Below are 22,445 nucleotides of genomic sequence, written 5' to 3' on the forward strand. Positions count from 1 at the left end.
TCAGGGCACTATAATATTTTATTTTAAAAATAAAATATATATTTTAGATTTGAACCCACATCAATTATATTAATAAAAACTTTGATTTACCACTCAACTAAATATTTATTTTAATTTTATTAGGCACACGTTATTACCTCAATCAATTGTATATATTAATGATGTAGTTAATTGAGTTTATGTCAATAATTAACTCGACACTAGCTTAGGATTGATGTATTCATGTGTTTAAATTTCGTTTTAAAATATATCATGCATATTTCATATATTATTAATTAATTTCAAACCATATATTTCATTATTAATTTTATATTATTTATAAACACATATATTTTAAATATGTAATTTTACACGTGTAATTTAATACGCGTATTATGTGAATCTTAGCATATAATTGGATTCCTTTTACACACAGTGTTTTCCATTGGAAGAATTAGATACCGAAATTGGAATCCCAAAACAAAGGATTTGAATCCAAAATTAGTTAAACTGAAAACTTTTAAAGGAATCAACCGACTAGTTGATTTATGATTGTAATAAAAAATCAAAAATTGAACACGTGTGATGGTCTAATGATTAGGATGTTCACTGTTTCAAGTGTAATTTAGGATCAAATCACACTCGTTGTTTTGATGTTAGGGCTTTGCTCTCCTCTTATAATTTACTAAAAAATAAAGTAGAAGTTTTATTCAGTTTGACATGACACCTAGAAAAAGAAGGTTGATTATATGACTAAATTAAAATGATAATAATATTTTAAATATTAATTTTTAATTAAAACTAGAATAGTTAATTTCACCATACATCCCTAAATTATAATCTTCATTCTAAATTGGTCTCTAAGTTTTAAAACATGCTAATTACACCACCAAACTATTCCTATCATATCGTAAGGTTATTCCATTACTAAAATTATTAATTTAACCGTTAAATGAAACATTAAATCTTATGTGGCATAATTTAAAATAATATTGTAAAAATCTTGGTTTTGGAAGTTTTGCAAAAACTTTATCGCTCAATTCCTCTCTTTTTCGATTTTACTTTATTTTTAGTTTTTACTTGTAAAAGTTATGTGGTAATGTTTTAGTTTTTTAAAAATAAATAAATTATGTAATATAAGATTTGACATGTTATCTAATGGTTAAATTATCGATTTTAATAATTGAAGGACTTAATCTATATAACATCGATAGTTTAAGAATATAATTAAAATATTTTAAAATTTGGGAGCCAAGTTAAAATAAGGGTCATAATTTGGAGATGTCTAATGCAATTAAAATTACACGATGAATTGTATTAATGTCAAATTATATTTCCATTATTATTTAAATTATATAAAATTAAAACTTACAAAATGAATGAATTACAGTATATTTTCAGCTCAACTTTACTTATGATTTTATTTTTTTTATTTTCATTTCTGAGTAAATTTTACTCTTTTTATAAAAGGTAAGAAAAAGTTATCCAAGAATCAAACCTCATAATTAATATATTTTTTAATTATCAAAAAATTAATAGATTTTAGTTCCATTCTTCACTTAAATAGACTACTTTCCATCAATTATATAAAATATAACACAACACGAATTATTTTTAGCGAAAGCAGAATCAAATTCATTAACCAAAAAAACAAGAGAAATTGAACCAATAGGCTCACCCCATACACCGATCATCATCCTCATGATTCGAAGTAGAAACAATATTAAAAATTACAATAGATCGAATTTGTGTGGGAAGGATATCATACGTAGAATGGTTTGCACGTAATAAAACTACCCGAGCATGAGCACGAGCCACCTTTGACGAATCCAATGAAAGAATAAGGAAGCAAAGAAAGATTTCAACATCAAACAATCATGCAGGATCAAACCAAATTCAGAAACATAGTCACGCGAGTTATGAAGAGCATCTATTAAATAAATCTTTATTTTTAGTTACATATTAACTAAATCTAATGATTAAAAAAATCGATCACTCAACTCCGATTACCAAAGCACTCTTATTACTCGAAACTTTGGTATAGAGGGCCTATCCTATGAAGAAGAGCAACAACGCCAATGCAGTCTTGCAAAAATTTGGGAAGAAATTTGTAAATAATTTTTAAACTAACTCTGGTTGGCAAAGTTGATTCCCTTGTCGATCGATGCTTTGAGTTCCGGTTTAAGGCTTTCCAGTCCGTTCTTCTCAGAGAGAACTTAATCTCAAAACTTCCTCCACACCGTTCTTTCTGAGCCTTACCTGCAACAATCATATATAAATGAGATTTTGGAGTGATGTGACGAAAAATGACCATTGCTCAATTCCCAGACGAAGAAGAAATTAAAAAAGTTATGCCTTTGGAAAGTTTACCTTAGATGCAAAGAAAGGAAGTTCGGTCACAGTTGACTGCACGAATGAACATTCAACGACATCAGGAACACCATTCAGTCCCTTAAGGCAGGCATCAGCAAAAATGGCTCCAGCATATCTGCATAAAGAAAACAAGACTACCTAGTCGAGCTAAAATGAAGCGACTAAAATCTTAGTTCTTCCATTTTATGACCATACAATTGACAGGAAAACCTAATACCTACGCCATTGACAATGTTGCTGAACCCTTTCCAGCCTTAGCTTCCACAACTTCAGTGCCTCCATCTTGCGTTCGTTTTGTGAGAACCTTGATATCCCCCTCAGCCAAATTGGCTTTTGGTGTGGCCTAAAAAGTAATAATAATAAAATGCAACTAGAAATTAGAAGACTACGATAAGTAAAAAATGAAAGGAGTACAATAGTGTTATGCATTTGATACATTTTGATGTTAAACAAAATCAATGATAAGAAGGGTAATGAGAAGAAGGAAGTACTTGAGAAAATAGTGGGAGAATGGTTATTCCGGCATGACCACCAACAACCGGGACATTGACATCTGCACGCAAATGAAAAAACTTACTCAACAGAAAGTTCCTCCTATAATCCAAAGTTTCTTATGCTATGACGCACTTTGGACAAAAAAGAAATCTACTTAAAACACTTGATTTCTGGGCCACCTCAACTAAGAATTTCGCTTATTCTTCAGAAACAACAGTTCTAAAAAAAAGTGTGATGGAAGAGAGGTGAACTAGTTATTTCCTTTGTTCTCCCCCTTTATAGCAGTATATTCCAGGCAATGAGGTTGTTATAAGAGGCCTTCGATAAGCATAGAATTGAACAAACATGCAACTTTTATTTTTGCCTTCTCAGCGTAGAAAGTCTTACCCCTAACTACATCAAGGGTAGTTACGCCAAAGAGCTTTTTTTCATCATATGTCCCTGCCTTCTTGAAAACCTCAGCTGCAATTGGAACGGTTGAATTGACAGGGTTGCTAATCATATTGACAAGTGCCTGTGCCATAAGTTCAGTTCATCAAAGAAAAACTTGGCGAAAAAGAAAACATTATACTTAGAAAAAGGTCACATCAGAATAAAAACAATTCTTTGAAGTTAAACAACATCTTTCGATTGTTGGAATTGTATGATAACCAGTTTAACTTATTAAACTTCTCCCATCACTTCCACAGTTATCACATTTTGGTAAGGTAAATTTTAACAGATGTAGAAAAGAAATACAGCAAAACTTATAAAACACTTAGAAGCATCAAGGATCCATAATAAAATGTTTTTTTTTTCTCCGATTAACAGAAAAAGGATAGACACTCACAGTGGGGCAATACTTAGCAATAGCAGAACATAGACCCTTGACAATTCCTGCATTGATGTTGAAAAGATCATCACGACTCATACCAGGCTTTCTTGGCACCCGGCAGGAATGATGACCAGATCACATCCGTCCAAAGCTTTCTCCAATTGCTCTTCACCAACATATCCGGCAACCTGAAGTAAAGCCAAGAAAAATATAATGTATACAAGGCTCGTTGAAATAAATAGGAATCACAGTGTGAATGCAGATGAAAATCCAGAAGAAAGAGTGACCAGCAGGAAAACAGAGCAGATAAATTAAATCAAATTAATTGGTGAATGAGCTGAGATTAAAGACAAATTAGTAAAAAGATGGAAGCCATTACCAATTTGAGAAAGGATTAAAAAGTAATCAGTAATCCATATATATATATAAAACATTTGAATAAATGTATAGACTAATTAAATGAAACTAAGCTGTGCCAAGCTGATATTCTTAGCACAGTCATATAAATTTCTGAAGAGATTAAAACAAACATATAATCACATTGCAGTCAAATTTCTGAAAACAAGGAATTCAATCCAGAACTGTGAATTTGAAACTCTAACTCCTTAAATCCTATTAAGAAAAAAGCAAAATCTAGTAACCGAGAAATAAAGAAAAGTTACTTTTCAAAATAGAAAATCACTCAATTTCAATCAGGTGATTAATGCATTACATATAACATGTACAAAAGCATAATAACAAAGCCAAATTTCAATAGAAAAAAGTAAATCAATGAATATAAACCGCCATCTCCGAAATATTAGATCATTTCAAAACTTTTCTTGAAACAAATTACAAAAATGATCGCATTTATCAGCAAATATTTTCAGTACCAAAACAATTACATCATAAGAATCAGATAAAAAAAAAGTATTGAAGAAAAACTATCTCGGAACAAGCTTAAAACAGTGATTTCACATTTTGAAATTCAATCTAAAAGATCACATTTTCAAATAAGAAATTAGTTTTTGTTTTGGACCTCAGCTCGGGAATTGACGTGGCTGACATCAGCGGCAACGCCAGGGGTGTTAGCGATATCATAGAGAGCAAGTTGAGAAACAAGGGGGTTAAGCTTCATGAGGAGAGCTAAGGGTTGACCAATCCTCCGGCTGCGCCTAAGACGGCGACTTTCCGGGCGGGAACGGGCTCAGTGGCATATCCTCGGCGTATGAGGTGCTTTCCGGCGGCCGATCGAGCTACGGATCGAAACATTTTTGCGGAGAGTGGGAGGAAAAAGAGACGTTGTATTAGAAGGTTTTTGTATTAATACTCAAGTTAATTATTTTTTACTATACCACTTTTTACTGTTTCACGAGTTGAAAAATGAAAAATGAAAAATCAGATAATTTTAAATATTACAAATCTGTGAACTAAAATTTAAACAACTATATTATTCTACTCATCGATGAGTACTAATCTACCATACCCATCGTCTCGCTAGCCAAGCTTTTTAAAAAAGAAACTTAACAACCCAATGACTTAAAATAAAATATTATGAATAATGCAGTGACTTAAATGAAAATTTTCGAATAGTTCAGCGACCCTTTTATCATTTTTTGAGATTGAGTGACCAAAACATAAACTCACTAATACTTCATAAAATTGGGTATAATTACCCTTTTCTTCTTTTAAATATTTTTTAAAATTTTATTGGATTATGTTATTAGATAAAATTAATTTCTTTTTATTTAGGTTTAGTTTTTAAAAAAGGTTTATGGTGTAAATTACCATCGTAATATAAGAATATGAATAAATTTATTACTCTGTGTTTGGAATTAGCCATTAAACTTTAAATTTTAATTAAATTTTCCATCAAAATTTTTTTAAATAAAAATTTCTCATTAGATATTGATTTTAATTATTTGAAAACAAAATATAATGGGAAAAATTATAAAATTATTAAAATTACAAATTAACTTCAAATTTATATTTAATGGAAGGAATTCTTGATTTTTAAAAATATAAAATATTATTTTATTTTATTTTTATAAATAAAATTTTATAAATATTTGATATTATGTTAATTAATTATTAAATAAAATATTTTAAATTTTTATTAAATTTAACTTAAATTGATTTAAATTATATTTGAATAGTAAAAGTAAATAAAAAAATCAAATTTTAATGTCAAAACTCAATTAAATAAAATTGAAGTGGTGAAATTCAATATAGAGTTGAAGCATAGTGGTAAATTTACCTTTAATTTAAAAGTATAATAACAAATATCAATAAAACTAAAACGGAGTGGTAATTTACATATTAACCCCAAAAAATTGGGTTATATTTTTCAATTTTATTGGGTTTGAGTTTGTATGATTGGACTTGGTTGATTTAATATAAACTATATCATATATATTTTTATAAAATTTAAAATTAATAATATTTAAAATAGTTTTAAAGTATCAATAGTAAGTTAAGTAAGTAAGGCAGTCCTATAATGAGATTCAATAATCACTAATCGACAAACGAAATTGCAAAAAATTGATTATACAACTGACTTAACAACTTAAATCATTTCAATCAAAATCGATTTAATCGAATTGGTTGATCGAGTTAATTAAACCAGCTCTCTTTATTCACATCATATCCGAGATGACATTAATATCAGAATTAACAAGTTTATGAATCTAATTAACGTGTTCACGAACAATTAGATTATCTTCTCAAAATCAGATGCAGGCAAGAAAATTATTTTATAGTCCCTTTCCAAATATATAATGTTTAATTTAGTACTTTATAAATTTATAATTTTGAAAAATTAATAAAAATTTTACCTTTTGACCCGGTCTCTAAACAAAATTTCTGGTTTGATCTACACTTCTTCCAAAATTTTGGAAATCAAATCTAGATAAATTATTGAACTAAATTGAAGCATTTACTTACCATATATCTGGTTTTATTCAGAGATTGAAATAAACATTTTTATGAAAACTAATATATCTCCCTTGCAGGAATCCTGCAAATCAACCATGGCAAACATACGACGAACTCCACCGATACACTGTTTTTTATACAGCAGAAACTTTAATGATTAATCGAAGAACTAAGCATCTATCTTCCTTGATTTTCAATGGCCATAAGGTTATTTCTACTTTGCTGGATATTGGATTAAATAATTTAATACATTACAGATTCAACCAAACATAAAACATCAACATTCAAAACGATGGAACGACACCATAGTCTGTTTCCGCCATGAAACCAGCAGGACCAACAGCAAAAGAAGAGTTATTGAACATGTGATCAACATCATCGTTGTGGGTTTCTGTTCTTTTAGCAAATCGACCTTTGATTCTTGGTCTTGATTCAGCGTAAGCCTTTCTTGAAGCGTATCGTATTGTCTTCTCGAATTTCCTGTTCTTTCTCTTCTCTTTGTACCTTAAAACCCTAGCTTCTCGATCGATTGAACCACCCACTTGTGTTGCGTGGTAATTCCCATCTGGAACTGTTCCTACTTCAAGCGACGATGATGAAACCTGAAATTTTTTATTTTTTAATTTTCGTTTAATTTATGAAAATTTTGCAGTAATTGAAGAAAATGGATTTGAATTTTGAAGTATTTACGCTATGACTGAGAGATGATTGAGTTTGATAGCTGAAAGTATCGAAACAGCTTCCATCGTTGATCAGTGGAATGACTGGTTTTGGAGTTTGAACTGGAACAACGCTATCCATGGCGGCATCATGAAGATGTTGAGATGAATTCGGGTACCCGAAATCGATAAACCGATCCATTTCTGTGAAAAAAAAATCCCCTTTGTTAGATTCAATTTCTTGTTTACAATTAGTACCATTATGATCCGTCGTCGGCACAAGGAAGCTAAAAGGGGAAGATTTGACGATGGAATCAGCGGAGTCGTAGAAAGGTTCGATGGGTACACGTTCGTGACGGCGAGCCAGTGGGTTCGCTGAATGGATATCGGCGTCGCAAGTGACACAGAGAGCCGCCGCGTCGGCTTTACAAGTGACAGCCGCCGGAGCTTGTTCGCAAACTTCACACATAGACACCCTTTCGTGACCGGAATGGAAATTGGAATCACAATTCAAGCATAAAAAGACCCAATCAGTACGACAAAAGATAGCTGCCGCCGATGATTTACATGCGTCGCATGTCTTAGCCGCGACAGCCATGGCGGCGGCCCCCCAACCTCCTGGAATGATCGTGCCGCCGCTTATTTCGATTCCCATAATCGCGAATCAAATCAAAGCAATGGAAATAAAAAAATATTATGTTTGGATCAAACGTGGAGGGTTTGAAGTGTTTGTTTTTGATTTTGGGGTTGGAGATGGGATTTTTGGGTATCTATTCTACTGAAGGAGGGACACGTGGAATTATATAGGCCATGAAATAAAGTTAGGACGAAAATATTTGGGGGATTTTAATAATGTTTGGGTCTAGTTGCTGTCGTTTGTCTGTGCCGACATGGGCCCAACCGGAAAGATGATAACGACCGCCAGTTTTCATCCTTTCTCAACCGGACCACCCTTTTTTGTTCTCATCGATTTCAATTAAAATTTTAAAAATAAAACTAGGGCCTTGTTACACCGAATTTGCGTTCGATCTAAACATGATATTAATATACTTTATGTTTGTCCAAGTTTAACTCGACTCGAAATTTGAACTTAAAATTTTGTCCAAACCCTCCCATACTTGCAAAAGACTAACCTAAACTCATTTTTAGGCTCGCCCATATTATTTTAATATTTAATAATTTTATATATTTTATTTATTAAATTTTTTTATATAGTCACTTTAATATTATTTTAATATTTACATTAGAGTAGTATTATATATTTAGTATATGTTTATTTTTGTAATGTTTTCTAAATTATATAATATATAAACATAATATAAAGTACTATAAACTTAAAACGGGTTGGGCCAGGCTTGAGCCTTGAATGCTTAAGCTCATGCCCAGCCTATACTTTAAACAGGCTTAATTTTTTTGTCCAAGCTTATTTTTCGGGCATAATATTTTTGCCCAAACCCTCTTAAATTTCGGGCGAACCTTCGGGCTTAGACGGGTAATCCAATATATGAACAGGTCTAATCCAAATTGATATACTAATTGATTTTCAATTTAATCGATCAATTCAATTCGATTTTAATAATCTTGGTTTTCATGAGATGATCTAGAACCAAGAATATAAAAAAATTATAAAACTAATACAAGTTTCAAATTATTCGGTAAATTAATTTATATAAAAATATTATTAATTAAATCACTAATAAAAGACTTAATACATAATTCAAGATCTAAGTTTGACATTTTTTCTAATATGGTACCCGTGTTATTTTTAGGTTCAATCGGTGTTTGTATCGACAAAAGTTATATATTCCGGTACCTAAAGATCACGACGTTAATTTTTAGTGTTTAATTCGGGTTTTAAAACATGAATTAAAATCACATATTGCATTAGCAATTAATTTTCATCAAATCAACTCTAAAACTCAATTTAAATATAAAATGTTAATATTGTTACTTTTGAATACCAAAATATATAATTTTTGTCAAATTGATCCAAGAAAATAACAGATACCATATTAAAAAAATCAAATTTGAGTACCTAATTATAGAATAACTTCGATATTTGATAAAGTAATATAATTTTATGCTTTTTCTTTTCAACCTCAAATTTTTTCCTACTTTGTTTTTTTTTTTTCAACTTTTATTTTTAATTTTTTCCAACATTCTTTTTAAGGTGATTCTTGTGGCAATAGAAATTTATTGGACATCACCAACTGAAAGCATGTGTGTAAATAAAAGTTTGCCTTGCTTTATCTCAAAATTATGATAGTGTTAGTTCCCTTTGCTAATTTATGGAGATCTTTGTCTAATTTCTTTTACGTTCACTTTGTTTTAAGTGTTATGGTGCATATATGGGAACTATCAAGGTAAGTGCATGCGTCGTTAGATCTGTTGAGAACTATTATTGAAAGAGTTTGTCAAGATAGAGTAGTGTACAATACTGAATACGAGATTAGACTTCAAGATAATGGAGAAAATGATAGGTTATTTGAGATTTGGTTTTCGTGTATTGTTGATGTGGTGAGGGTCCTTTGTCGGTCTTTGGTAGTGTCCAATTGGTTGATTGTAATTTGACGTCAAAATAATCTGACAATAGCAATGCTAAGATGCCAGTATTGATGATTGATCTAGGTGATGCATCTTTGGTTAGTTCTTTGGGTCTTTGGTAGTGTCCAATTGGTTGATCGGAATTTGTCGTTAAAATAATTTGGCAATAGCAATGCTAAGATGTCATTATTGATGATTGATCTAAGTGATGCATCTTTAATTAGTTCATTAAACTTGCGGTATAGGGATTGTTGCTTGTTTGTATCTCTCCTCTATTCGAATATTTTGGAATACAAGTGTTTTACTTGTTGGTTAATGGGAACATAATAATTTAAATATAAAGTAGTTTAATATAACATTTTTATCCGGTATATAAATTCATTTAATAAAAGTTTTCTAATAGAATCATAACTCTAATTTATAAGTATGATAATTTTTTATCTAAGTAAATTTATTTAAACAAATATTTTAGTAAAATTAATATTTGTATTTATAAATGTGACAAATGTTGTAAATAATAAAAAATATTTAAAATGACAAAGTCAAGTCGATTGAGTCTTAACTCATTTGACATGAGCATTGTTGTCAATACAAGAAGACATGAGTTCGAGTGTGCTGAAGTATATTATCCTCCTATTTATAGGTTTGGATAGGCGGTAGGGTGCATTTAACTTACTTTTTGTTTCACACTACAGTACCCATTTATAATAAAAATGCCCAGCAAAATTAAGCAAATTGTATAAAGGACTACCATAACCTATTTAGGCAAAAAGAAGGTGCATTCTTCTGATCAATGGAACGTTTCTATTAAAATAAATATAAAAGCATAACATGAATAAAATAGGAAACAATGAAAATGTAGAAAGTTGCCACACGAATGAAGGGAGCATTTCATTAATGCTAACAAGTGCCATCCACTACAATGGTAAATTGTGTTAGATCTTCTTCAGACGTGCCACACTCTTTGGGGCTGGGCAGATGGCTTACCAGCTACCTTTTACCTTGGAGTAGCAACATGCATCCATCTACGTTACTTCTAACGACGCTTCGTCCAATAATATTACATAATCTCTTCACTTCAACTCCAATGGTGCTTCTACTTGGCATTTGCCACTCTACCCTTTATTCCTATAAAATAGAATGTTTGATGGTTGGGATACACACCAAGTTGCCATTTCTCTATAAATGCTTCATCTCAACACCAAAGGCAAGAGAGGAACAAGATCAATTTTACAACCCACATTCATCTCAAATACCACCTCTAACCCTTTAAAATGATCATTCTTAGTGTCTCTCCACACTAGCTACATTGTAAACTACCGCCATTTCCTGCCCAACACTTTGTATAACTTAATTTTTTTTATTCAGATTAAAAGTTCCATTTTTCTTTTCAATTAAATCATACATTGAATTATCTCTCACCAATTTACTTTGTTTTAATTAAATACACTTTATAAAATTGGAAATTCCTCGTACACATAAGAGCTAGTTGCACTAGGCATCCCTAAACTATGTCTCTCATCCTAAATCGGCCCCTAAACTTCAAAGCGTTCTAATTACATCTTCAAATTATCAATGTTATAGCAAGTCCTTCCATTATTAAAATCGTTAATTTAATTGTCAAATGAAAAGTCTTATGACATAATTTAAAATGAAAATTTTAAAGAAAAGTAAAATGTTGTCACACAACTTTTAAAAGTTAAAACTAAAAATGAAGTAAAACCGAAAAAAAGAGAGAGTGAACAATAAAACTGCTATAAAAGCTACGAAAATCTCAAAACCGAAATCTCTACATCATCCGTTCTCACAATATTCATTTTTCTTTAAAATTTTCATTTTAAATTATGTCACATGAGATATGATGTCTAATTTAATGATTAAATTAACAATTTTACTAACGAAAGGACCTTATTGATATAATTTTGATAGTTTAAAGATGTCATTAGGATTTTAAAATTTGAAACCTACTTTAAAATGAAGATCATCGTTTGAGGATACCGATGTAATTAACTCTAAAAACTGTTGTGAAACATTTTAAAATTTTAATTTATCATACGTAATAAGATTACAACCTTTAATACATCAACTACTTTCATACAATATACCAATTTAATTGATCAAATTAGTTTTTTTAATAATCTTATTATATTTTCTGATCATATTTGATCTTTTTGACACAATGCCTGGAACTACCTATAGTCGCTCCCCAACCTATAAATAGGAAGATAATACGTTTCAGCACAATTGAACCCATATCCATTTGTATTGATAATAATACACATACCAATCGAATTAAGACTCAATCGACAATTAATCAAATTATTTAAATCCATCACCAAATATTATTCGGATTAGATATTTTAGACATCCCTAAAAAAAAAAAGGAAGCATTACCATAATAAATTAATGTTTTGTTAAAAGTTGGAAAATGACAATTTGTGCTATCTTTCCTTGGGCCCATCTTTTAATTTGTTGCCTCTTCAGTTAAGGAAAAGGTTATAATTGTCTTTTTCATGATTAATATTATTTTTCTTTTGAAGAATTAAAAATTATAAAAATACCTTCGGATCCAAACATTAAAAAGAATATGAAAAGAAACTGGTAAATTTTTTTATTATTTATTTAAAGTTTATAATTAACTTTTAATTCAATGTATTGATTAATATATATTTACTTATTTAGCCGATTAAGTCTTAACTCGATTAACATGGACATATTGCCAATACAGGAGGACGTGAGTTCAAGTGCACGGAAGTGCATTATTCTCCTATATATGGATTGAGGAGGGACTATGGGTAATTCTAAACATTGTGTTAAAAAATAGATATGATCAGAAACTATAATAAGATTGTTAAAAAAATCGACATTATTTATAATTAAATATGCTTTTTATAAAAATTATTAAAAACTAAAATAATTGAATTAATTGTGAATAAGAGAAACAATATTGAGGAAGTTTTTCCCTATTTAAGAGTTTGATCTTACTCAATTTCTTATTTATTTGGGGCTAATTGTAATTATTGAATATTGAAGGTCTCAAACAAAAAAAAATTATTTGTTTTAAAATTAAAGTTATTTTTATATGAATTAAATATTAAAAACTTATATAAGTACGAAATATAAGTTAATGTTCTATAAAATTATTTACTTAGTTGAATACGATAAAAGTATAAATATTTATTTAATTAAATATTTTTATTATTCAAAGGTAAATAATATTGGTTTGATTTGGACAAGTTTGCCCTCGGAACCATAAGAGAGAGATTTTGGCACAAAAATCTACAAAAGTCACTGTCAGAAATTTAGAGTGCCAGACAGGGCGGGCAAATGGGTCGGCCAACCGAGTCGTTGTTTTTGTCTTTAAGGTCAAGGACAATTTTGGAAAAGGATATTATTTTTGCTTTTTTTTTTTTCATTTTATTTGAGAAAATAATTTAAATGTGACTTAAGATTGTATCTATACTATATAAGTTAAATTCTGCAATAAGTCCCTGTACTTTGTAAAACTTATGGATTTAATCTTTATATTTTAATTTGATCGCTTTTAGTCCTTATAAGTTTCATATTTCAAGTCTTGACCCAAACAATAGCAACTAAGTTCGTTTAGTTAAATTCAATCTCTAGTCATGTACAATGTATATAGTTGTAGATTTAGTTTGTATTTTCCAATTGGACCGTTCTAAGTCCCTATACTTTTTCGAATTTTAAAATTTCAATTTTGACAAAAATGCCAACCGTTAATCCATTAACTAGATTTTTATTAAGTAATAGGTGGATATAACAAGTGACATGATATATTACACATATGATACTATGTTTGTCGCATCAAAATTGAAAATAGCGAACTTAACTTAATAAATTTAATAGTTATCATTTGATTAGGAAAAATATTCAAAATTTGAAAAGTACGAAACTAAAAACTGATTACATTAAAGTATAGGATTAAATTCACAACTTTTGTGAAGTATAGGGACAAATAGCAAAATTTAACCCACTATATATTAAAGCTTAACTTAGTTAGAAAATTACCAAATACCCTTCATTTTATAAAATAACAAACATTATTTTAAGGATATTTATATCTTTTTATATTTTGATAAATCTAAAATATATATACATATAAATGTCAACTATGAGATTTTATCCCCAAGGTATCATAATTTTAATTGTCTCGACTTTATCATTTCAGCTAAACCTAATATATGGATGACTGATAAGCAAAAAATTGAATAAATAATTATTTAAAAATAAACTTTGAAAAATTCAACTCTCTTTTTTCAGATAATTAAGGTATCTTTTATGTTAGTTGTAAGGTTCATGAAAACTAATTTTTGGGGGGGGGGGTTTGTGACTACAGGGGCGTAGCTAGGGAGGCTAGCAGAGCCCCGGATCCCCCCTAAAATAGAAAAATTTTCATTTATACCCTTTAAAATTTTTTAAATTTTAAAATTGTAAAGGTAAAATTACACTTTGACCCCCTAAAAATGATAAAAAATTGATTTAATCCTTTAAAAATTATAAAGATATAAGCTATTAAAATAGTGAAATTGCATTTTTAATATTATAAAAATTACAATTTAATTTCGTTCCCTAAAAAAATTTTCTGGCTTTGCCCTTACATGACTACCCCTCCTAATGATGTTGTCTATAGGGTTCAAACTTGAATTCTCTCTCTAAGAGTGCAATACCATTACACTGAACACTTGTTGATAAATATATTATAATTTCGCAAAGTTTTAAAAGCAAATTTATTAATTTCATAAACTTACATATATCTTGGTTGGACCGAGGGTGTGAAAAATGAAGTTACTTCTTAAGAATTAAATTTATGCTTTTATCTTTACGGGATGAGGTTGTTACACATCAATTCAATTAGGAAATTATTAAATGATTAAACTTTTAAAATAATTAATTGAAATTATTTTAAAATAAAATAAAATAACATTTTACTCACTTAAATATTTAAACTTATGATAATATTTTAAAATTTAGACCATGCTAATGCAATCTCAATCTAATTAAAAAAATATTTACATTTTATTGTTTTATTGATAATTATATATATTTTAAAATCAATGCTTAGTTATTTTTATATTATTTTATTTCTTTTACCCGTTAAATGTACCATAGGACTAGTATTAATAATTTATATCATATAAATTTCGTAAAAATCGTATCATACTTATAAGAACTATCAAATACATTTTAGTCACGTTCACTTACACGTACAGGTAAACTTACCACACACGCATACACTAAACTATCATACAAGCGTACCTATGAATCGAACTCTAATTGCCTTGTATTGTACATTTTCTTTTACATGTCTCCCCTGGTTTGTCCTAGTAGTGATAAAACTGTGGCGGCGATATGCTTTGAGCTCAGCCCTGCCTCTTCAATTTGATCACTTTGAGATCCATGGTCAATGTATCTATCTGGTAGCACCATTGGCCTCCACTGCACCATTTAACATTGATTTTAGAACTATAATCATACAAAATCTTCAATTTTCATTACTAGCTTAGATATTAACTTATGTTATCACTAACTGTACATTAATGGAGGATAGTGTTACCTTAAGCTTGCCATCTAGTAGTCCGTTCAAGCACAAGAAATGAGAGACGTGGGTGCTAAACCCTCCGATTGATCCTTCTTCCGCGGTGATCAATATCTCATGTTCTCGAGCTAGTTGTCTTAATAAATCTCCGTCTATTGGCTTACAAAAACGAGCATCCGCCACCGTTGTGGAGATGCCGAGCATTTGTAGTTGCTCTGCTGCTTTCATACAACTTTGTACGATTGTTCCATACCCTAAAATCGCCACCCTGCCACTTCCTTCTCTTAGTACTCTTCCCTTCCCAATCTGAACATTTTCGAATTTCGAGTTAACAACGTATGAGTGACTGTTTTCAACTAAAGAGATGTAGTAGGATAAAATTGATGTACCTGTAATGGTGTTCCTTTGTTGTTTGGTGGGAGAATGGAGCCAATGCCATTGCCCCTAGGGTACCTAAAGCAGCTAGGACGATCATCGATGGCGGCTGCCGTGGCCACCATGTGCATGAGCTCAGTTTCGTTCGAAGGTGCCATTACCACCATATTAGGCAAACATGCCAAAAAAGTAGTGTCGAACGAGCCACAATGCGTTGGTCCATCTGCACCAACCAAGCCAGCCCTGTCTATTGCAAATCTTACTGGTAGCTTTTGAAGATCAACATCATGAGCAACCTGCAATCTAAACTCTTTGTTATTATCAGATTCTGATCACATCATTGCTTTGAAGTTAGCTTATAACTTGGAATTACCTGATCGAATCCTCTTTGTAGGAATGAAGAGTAAATGGCACAAAATGGTTTGAGCCCTTCAGAAGCTAGACCAGCAGCAAAGGTAACAGCATGTTGTTCGGCTATACCGACATCGAAACATCGGTCTGGGAATCGTTTTTGGAATAAATTAAGTCCAGTTCCTCCACTCATGGCGGCATGGATTCCCACTATTTTATCATCTTCATCTGCTTCAGCTATTAAGGACTCTGCAAAGTACTGAGTATACGATCGTGTTGCTGACTTGTTCTTCATTTGTTTCCCGGACTTGGGATCGAATTTCACAACCCCTACACGAAGAAGAAAAACACCCGTGTTAAACACTAGAAGGACGAAATTTACTTCGAGTCCGATTAGGTAGTGCTGAATTGTAATTACCATGCATTTTATCAGGTGCAATCTCAGCAGGGGCATAACCTTTTCCCTTCTCGGTAATGACATGAATGAGAACAGGCCCTGGGGCTGGCATTGATCTAACTTCATTTAACACATAAACAAGGTCTTCTACATTATGGCCATCCACTGGTCCTATGTAGTATAGTCCTAGCTCTTCAAATAGGCTAGCCCCTGAACCACCAACAACTCCTCTCATGTGGGAATCGAATTTGGCAGCGATTTCATGTGTCTGTCCACCTATTTGCTTTGTGATACCCTGTCAATATGTCAAAACAACTTAAATAAGCCCATTTCGCCTAGTTATCATAGTGAAGTATTTAGGTTCGAATAGCCAAATTTAGACACCTTTGCGGCTTCGCGTAGTTGACGAAACTCCCTGCTTGATTGCAGCTTTTTTAAAGCTTTGCTAAGAGCTCCAACTGGTGGAGCTGGACCGTCGATTGTGGCAGTCGGCAATGAAACTTGCTTGTTGTCATTCAAGATGATGATGAGATTAGTGTCAAGATAACCAGCGTTGTTGAGTGCTTCATAAGCCATTCCAGCAGTCATTGCTCCATCACCTATTACTGCAATTACATGATTGTTCTTCCCTAACAAATCTCTCCCAACTGCCATCCCTGCAAAAATGGCAATAAAGCATCCCACCAGTATCAGCTTACGTTCATTTGCATTTACTGTAGGTGCAGATGTAATAACGAATACTATTCTGAACAATGACGAAGAGCTTCGAACAAGTACCTAATCCAGCAGAAATGCTAGTGGAACTATGGCCAGTTCCAAAGGCATCATGAATGCTCTCTTCCCTTTTCGGAAACCCTGCTAAACCGCATGTCTGTCGAATCGAATGCATTCTGGATCTTCTACCAGTTAAAATCTTATGCGGATAGGACTGCAAACACAGAAATTCAGTATGTCAATAACCCATCATACATCAACAGAACTAACTGTATATAACAGTAGACAACATAACGTTATTACCTGATGCCCAACATCCCAAATAATCTTATCCTTAGGAGTATCGAAAACATGGTGAAGTGCCACTGTTAGTTCAGCCACCCCAAGGCTTGCACTGAGATGCCCACCAGTGTTTGACACTGTATAAACCACCTCTTCTCGTAGTTCATCAGCTAACTTCCCAAGCTCCTATAGTGTTAAATGAGTAAATACATTGTTTTCTGCTTCGTACATCACAAAATTATATTTAATAGTATAGTAATTAATTACTTACCTGGATGGAAAGATTCTTCGTATCAATGGGATGGTTTATGGTATCAAGAAGTGGAGTAGATGGTTCTTTTCCTGAGAAGTTAAGTAACCTTTTGATTTGTGTTGCTTGTTGGCCTCGTTTAGCCATGGTGTTCCTTTCATTATTAGCATTCCCCGTTTCCAGCTGTGCTACTGCAACTCCGTTGGATCGAAACTGCAATAATATCAGTACACACTGTGAGCGTTCATCAATGTAAAACGAATGAAAACTTGGCCGACAAGACACACCTTGCGATAAATGGGATTATATCCATCTTGGTATTGCTGCAAAGGAAGATAATTTGTTCTGAAAATGGAAGAAGCCATTGCTTCGTTGTGATTAAATAACTTAAGAAGCTGAAAATTGTGTTTGTTTGGGTGGAAAGTAGTATCAAATGTAGTAATGGGTTTGACGATGAATTGTGAAGGAAATGGGTGCAATGTTAGAGGGGGACTTATAGGCTAAAGTTATCTAAGCTTTAATGGCTGATCACTTTTTCCTGGAAAATTCTTCCCTAATTAGAAATTACTTTCCACGTGAAGAACAGTCAAAGCCGTAATCATCCTCAACCTCAACCTTGTCGTATATAATTGCACCAAATATAAATTTATACAATAACTTTATGTTACTTTCAAAGAGATTTTTCTTAAAAGATCATCCAGATTACATGATAATATTATTAAAAGATGAGATTAAGCTCATTTATAACGTAAGTTTATAGTATATATTATAATATATGATATACATAGATAGAGTGGAGATGTGCAAATCTCAGTCAAATTAATAGATAAGGACACATGTAACATGTTTTCCCACTTCAATTTTTAAATCCATACATGTACATTATGCATCACGTTTGAATTTTGTGTTTCACAATGTTCATAATATAACAATAATTTATTTTTCAAAAAAAGTAATTAAGTTCCTTTCTTTTTCACTCAGTTGAGCATTTAAACTTTTAAAATATATTAAAAGACCTCAAATTTCTTCAAAAAACAATTAAGCCCTTGCTCTTTTTTTTATTCAATTGGTTATTTAAACTTTCAAAATGCATCAAAACGACTCTTAAAATTTTTCAAAAAGCAATTAAGCCATTGCTCTTATTAAAAATAATAAATAATAAATTTTAATAAAATATAAAAATATAAAATTTATTAAAATTAGTACTTTTTTATATAAAAACTTTTAAAATTTTATAATAATCATAAAACTTTATAAAATGCATCAAAAGTCCTTTAACAATAAACTTTAACTGTTGATCGTTAAAGTTAACAACCCCTAATTTTACAATTAAAGTTATCACGTGTCACAACACAACTTGACATGTGACGAAAAATGATAAAAATAAAAATAATTAAAAGTTATAGAAAAATTATAAAATGCTTCTTTTTGTACGATAATTTTATAATTTTTTTACTGAAATTTATATTTCTTTACATTTTTTATAGTTTTCTTACAACTTTATAAAATTTTATAATTTTTTATATTTCTATATGTTTTATAAATTTTATAAATTTTATATATTTTTCTAATTTTAATATTTAATTTTTTCTAATTTTAATAAAAGCGGGGTTTAATTGCTTCTTTGTTTTTTTTAAGTTTGAGGGTCTTTTTTATGCATTTTGAAATTTCAAGTACCCAATTAAGTGCAAAAAAAAGTAGGGGCTTAATTGCTTTTTTTGAAAAGGTTTGAGGGTATTTGCTATGCATTTTGAAAGTTCAAGTACCCAAATAAGTGCAAAAAAAAAAAAGTAAGGCTTAATTGCTTTTTTTAAGAAGTTTGAGGGTTTTTTTTGTATCCTTAAGCCTATACTATTTAAGGGTCGAGTTAATATAGTCTGACATTATAAATTTGATTTCAAACTAGAATTTTTTTTTATAATTATCCTTTTTAACAATATCTTAGATGTTTTACAACTACATCTACATCAATATTTTTTTTTTCATTTTTTCATACTTCAAATACTTTTTTTTATTGACATGTAGTGTCACTTTCTAGAATAGTTATCAAGCTTATAATAATTTAAATAATTTTGAGCTTCTAAATGTAGAAGTGATCATGGACCATGCTTGGTCGGGTCTCAATAGAATTTTAGGTTCGTTTTTTAGGCCTGAGTTCTGTTTGGCCTGGAAAATGGGTCTAATATTTTGTTCAAGCTCAGTCTGGATAAAAATGTTAAAACCTGAGCCCAACTCGACCGTATTATTTTTTTATATTATTAATTTTATATAAAAACAAATTTAAAAAATATAATATACTAAAAATATTAAAATAAATATTTCCCAACAAATTAAAAATTTTATTTATACTCAAAAAACACTAATATAGGTGCAACTTAGCAAGCAAATACATCTAAAATAGTAGCAAAATTAACAATAAAATAAGAGTTATACAATATCTAAATAATAACAACAAAATAGTAACAATACAATAGCGAGATAACACGAAAACAGTAACAAAATAGCAGCAAAAGCAGTGAAAACAATAACAAAAAGCAGCAAGTTTTTCTTTTTACAAATTCGAACTAAACTCGAGTTAAGAAAAACTGATTCAAGACTTGACCAGTTTAGAAAACAAACATGATGTTTTTTTTTATCTAAACCATTTTATGTTTTAGACGGGTGTAATCAGATATTCCTAAATCCCTATAAAATAATGTTGTGGAATGGATGTATGTATATCCCACCAACATCAAGTCGGCTGGCACACAATACACGAAAAAATCATTGGCAAAATATCACAATATAGTAATATAATATAATTGGTCCACTTTAAAAGTTTCCATTGTCATACACAGTCCAATTCGAATGTATATATATATTTTGCTTTTAATAAAACATTAATAAATTATGTCAAAAGTACTAATACAATATTCAAAATATAACATTTACAGAAAAAAAATTATATGAAATAGAGACGTCACATTGTCTTATAATTATTATCAATTATTAATGTCATTCCAATATTTTTTTATGTTATTGGCATATTATTTTAATAATTTTTTTAACATAAATCATAGACCCTGAACCTGAACTTTGAATCTTCAACCTTGAAGATTGAGTCTAAAATTCAGAGTGCAAAGTCTAGGGTTAAAAGTTAGGATCTAAGATTCAAAACCCAACGTCTAAAATTTAAGTTAAAATAATGTGTCAAAAAAATATTAAAAAAATATTAAATAATTAATAAGAGATATGTTCTTATATTATACATTACAAATGGAGAAAAATTTTCTACAAAGGCATTTTTGAAAAATAACCGTCTTTATAACCAGGAAGAAATTAAATTAAAATCCCTGTTAAGGAGCAGTGCATTCTTTAGGAAGTCCCTGAGGGAATCGCTTGGTGTCAGTGCAGTAATTGTAAATCATGTAATTTTTCTGAACCCATTTCAGCCTTTCTTGGCTCGTTATATCCAGTTCTTGCGATAGCCATGCATTTTGAGAGGGTGAGGTGGAGGAACATGATGATTTCCCGGAAGACCACACACATGCATCAGCCTTGTAATTCCTGTAAGCAGCAGTGAAAGGAGCTTGGCTCCAATCTGTCTTAACAAGACCACCTCGAGTGGCCCAATCATCGGCGTTCCAAAGACTCGAATACACTCTCATCGGCTGGCTCTTTGGGAACGCAACGCCCATCGATTCCAAGTCCTTGAACTCTCTGAGCGGAGTCCCATCAACAGAGAAGCTGTGAACATTCAAAAGAACCACAGTTAAACATAATGAAAATAATCGAAACTGTAAAATTGAATGGGGGGGGGGGGTTGTAAAAGAAGACGTACATAATACGTTGAGGGTTCCAAAGAAGGGAGTAGGTGTGGAAGTCTTTGGTGGGATCGAACCAAAGGTAGAACTGTTGCTCTTTCTCACCTTTGCCTTGTGTATATACATTGGTGTGGACTGTGTATGGGTCTCCGCTTAGGTTCCCCAAGAACTCGAAGTCGATTTCATCCCATGTCGACCCTTCCGAACGAAGCTGCAATTGTCACCCCACATATCAGCACAGAGTTGTAAAATAAATAAGAGACAAGTATGATGATACAACGTACATAGTAAGTGGTAACAGTGCCAGCAGAGTTGCCTGGGACCAGCTTAATGTTCATATCAATCTTCCCAAACAGATATTGGTTCTTGGATTGAAAACCAGAGCCGGAGAATTTGTCGAGGGTGAGAGTGAGAAGGTTTCCGTTTTCGAGAATCTTGCCCCTGCCATCACCCCAAGTAACATCGATGTCTTGGTTAAAGTCGGCAGCTGAGGCAAGTATTACAAAGCTGAATAAAAGAGAAAGAAGCAACGAAGTGGTCATTATTTTGGTGGGTTTGTATTGTAATTTAGATTATGATGTTTGAAATGGGGAAGTGATAGAGGGTGGTTATATAGGGGGGAAGGATTTGGTGAAACAGAGTAGAGAGGGGTTGTTTGGAAGCTTCGTGCAATGTGTTTCCGTCGGGACATTGAGTGAATCGAAGTTGTAAACAGCTGGAACCATAAAAGAGAAAGAAAGAACTAATGGCTGTTCCTTGCTTCCAAAATGCATGTTTAATTAATGGGTTTGGTGCCTTCTTCCTATGTCTGGTTGGTGCAAGCAGATAGATATGAAAGTCAGGAATTTAATCCGATTTTAAAATTTGAGCTTTTAAATAAAAAATAAATTATTTAAGATAATATAAATGAATGTTAAAATAAACTTTAAAAATATAGGT

General features: G+C 31.1%; 3 protein-coding genes and 1 pseudogene across 3 annotated transcripts; all 4 read right to left on the reverse strand.

Moving 5' to 3' along the window:
* Window positions 1–1,896: 1,896 nt before the first annotated feature.
* On the reverse strand, window positions 1,897–5,106 carry LOC105790219 (malate dehydrogenase, mitochondrial-like; annotated as a pseudogene).
* A 1,501-nt stretch (window positions 5,107–6,607) lies between these two features.
* On the reverse strand, window positions 6,608–8,004 carry LOC105790222 (zinc finger protein CONSTANS-LIKE 5). Its single transcript, XM_012617707.2, has 2 exons — window positions 7,265–8,004; window positions 6,608–7,176 (listed from the first exon to the last, which is right to left on the reverse strand). Exons 1-2 carry the CDS (start codon window positions 7,886–7,888, stop codon window positions 6,859–6,861), a joined length of 942 nt encoding a protein of 313 aa, XP_012473161.1. The 5' UTR covers window positions 7,889–8,004; the 3' UTR covers window positions 6,608–6,858.
* A 6,933-nt stretch (window positions 8,005–14,937) lies between these two features.
* On the reverse strand, window positions 14,938–18,167 carry LOC105790221 (probable 1-deoxy-D-xylulose-5-phosphate synthase 2, chloroplastic). The gene is made up of 10 exons (XM_012617706.2): window positions 17,991–18,167; window positions 17,725–17,916; window positions 17,475–17,639; window positions 17,235–17,385; window positions 16,842–17,113; window positions 16,479–16,752; window positions 16,083–16,390; window positions 15,724–16,005; window positions 15,353–15,640; window positions 14,938–15,234 (listed from the first exon to the last, which is right to left on the reverse strand). The coding sequence occupies exons 1-10, from the start codon at window positions 18,066–18,068 to the stop codon at window positions 15,097–15,099; spliced, it is 2,148 nt and encodes a 715-aa protein (XP_012473160.1). The 5' UTR covers window positions 18,069–18,167; the 3' UTR covers window positions 14,938–15,096.
* Window positions 18,168–20,914: 2,747 nt separating this feature from the next.
* On the reverse strand, window positions 20,915–22,107 carry LOC105790226 (xyloglucan endotransglucosylase/hydrolase protein 22). The gene is made up of 3 exons (XM_012617710.2): window positions 21,791–22,107; window positions 21,524–21,717; window positions 20,915–21,429 (listed from the first exon to the last, which is right to left on the reverse strand). The coding sequence occupies exons 1-3, from the start codon at window positions 22,046–22,048 to the stop codon at window positions 21,039–21,041; spliced, it is 843 nt and encodes a 280-aa protein (XP_012473164.1). The 5' UTR covers window positions 22,049–22,107; the 3' UTR covers window positions 20,915–21,038.
* Between the last annotated feature and the right edge of the window lie 338 nt (window positions 22,108–22,445).

Source organism: Gossypium raimondii, chromosome 8 (assembly GCF_025698545.1).
Source record: "Gossypium raimondii isolate GPD5lz chromosome 8, ASM2569854v1, whole genome shotgun sequence".
In the NCBI taxonomy this organism is placed as follows: Eukaryota; Viridiplantae; Streptophyta; class Magnoliopsida; order Malvales; family Malvaceae; genus Gossypium; species Gossypium raimondii.

What these genes read in the sequence shown, in the direction of transcription:
- LOC105790222 (XM_012617707.2), bottom strand. Translation starts at nt 7,888, where the DNA reads ATGGGAATCGAAATAAGCGGCGGCACGATCATTCCAGGAGGTTGGGGG. An exon ending in AATCATCTCTCAGTCATAGC is followed by an intron (nt 7,177 to 7,264) that starts GTAAATACTTCA and finishes AAAAAATTTCAG; the next exon opens with GTTTCATCATCGTCGCTTGA.
- LOC105790221 (XM_012617706.2), bottom strand. Translation starts at nt 18,068, where the DNA reads ATGGCTTCTTCCATTTTCAGAACAAATTATCTTCCTTTGCAGCAATAC. An exon ending in CGAAGAATCTTTCCATCCAG is followed by an intron (nt 17,640 to 17,724) that starts GTAAGTAATTAA and finishes TTAACACTATAG; the next exon opens with GAGCTTGGGAAGTTAGCTGA. An exon ending in TAGCATTTCTGCTGGATTAG is followed by an intron (nt 17,114 to 17,234) that starts GTACTTGTTCGA and finishes CCATTTTTGCAG; the next exon opens with GGATGGCAGTTGGGAGAGAT.
- LOC105790226 (XM_012617710.2), bottom strand. Translation starts at nt 22,048, where the DNA reads ATGACCACTTCGTTGCTTCTTTCTCTTTTATTCAGCTTTGTAATACTT. An exon ending in GCACTGTTACCACTTACTAT is followed by an intron (nt 21,718 to 21,790) that starts GTACGTTGTATC and finishes TGACAATTGCAG; the next exon opens with CTTCGTTCGGAAGGGTCGAC. An exon ending in TGGAACCCTCAACGTATTAT is followed by an intron (nt 21,430 to 21,523) that starts GTACGTCTTCTT and finishes GAATGTTCACAG; the next exon opens with CTTCTCTGTTGATGGGACTC.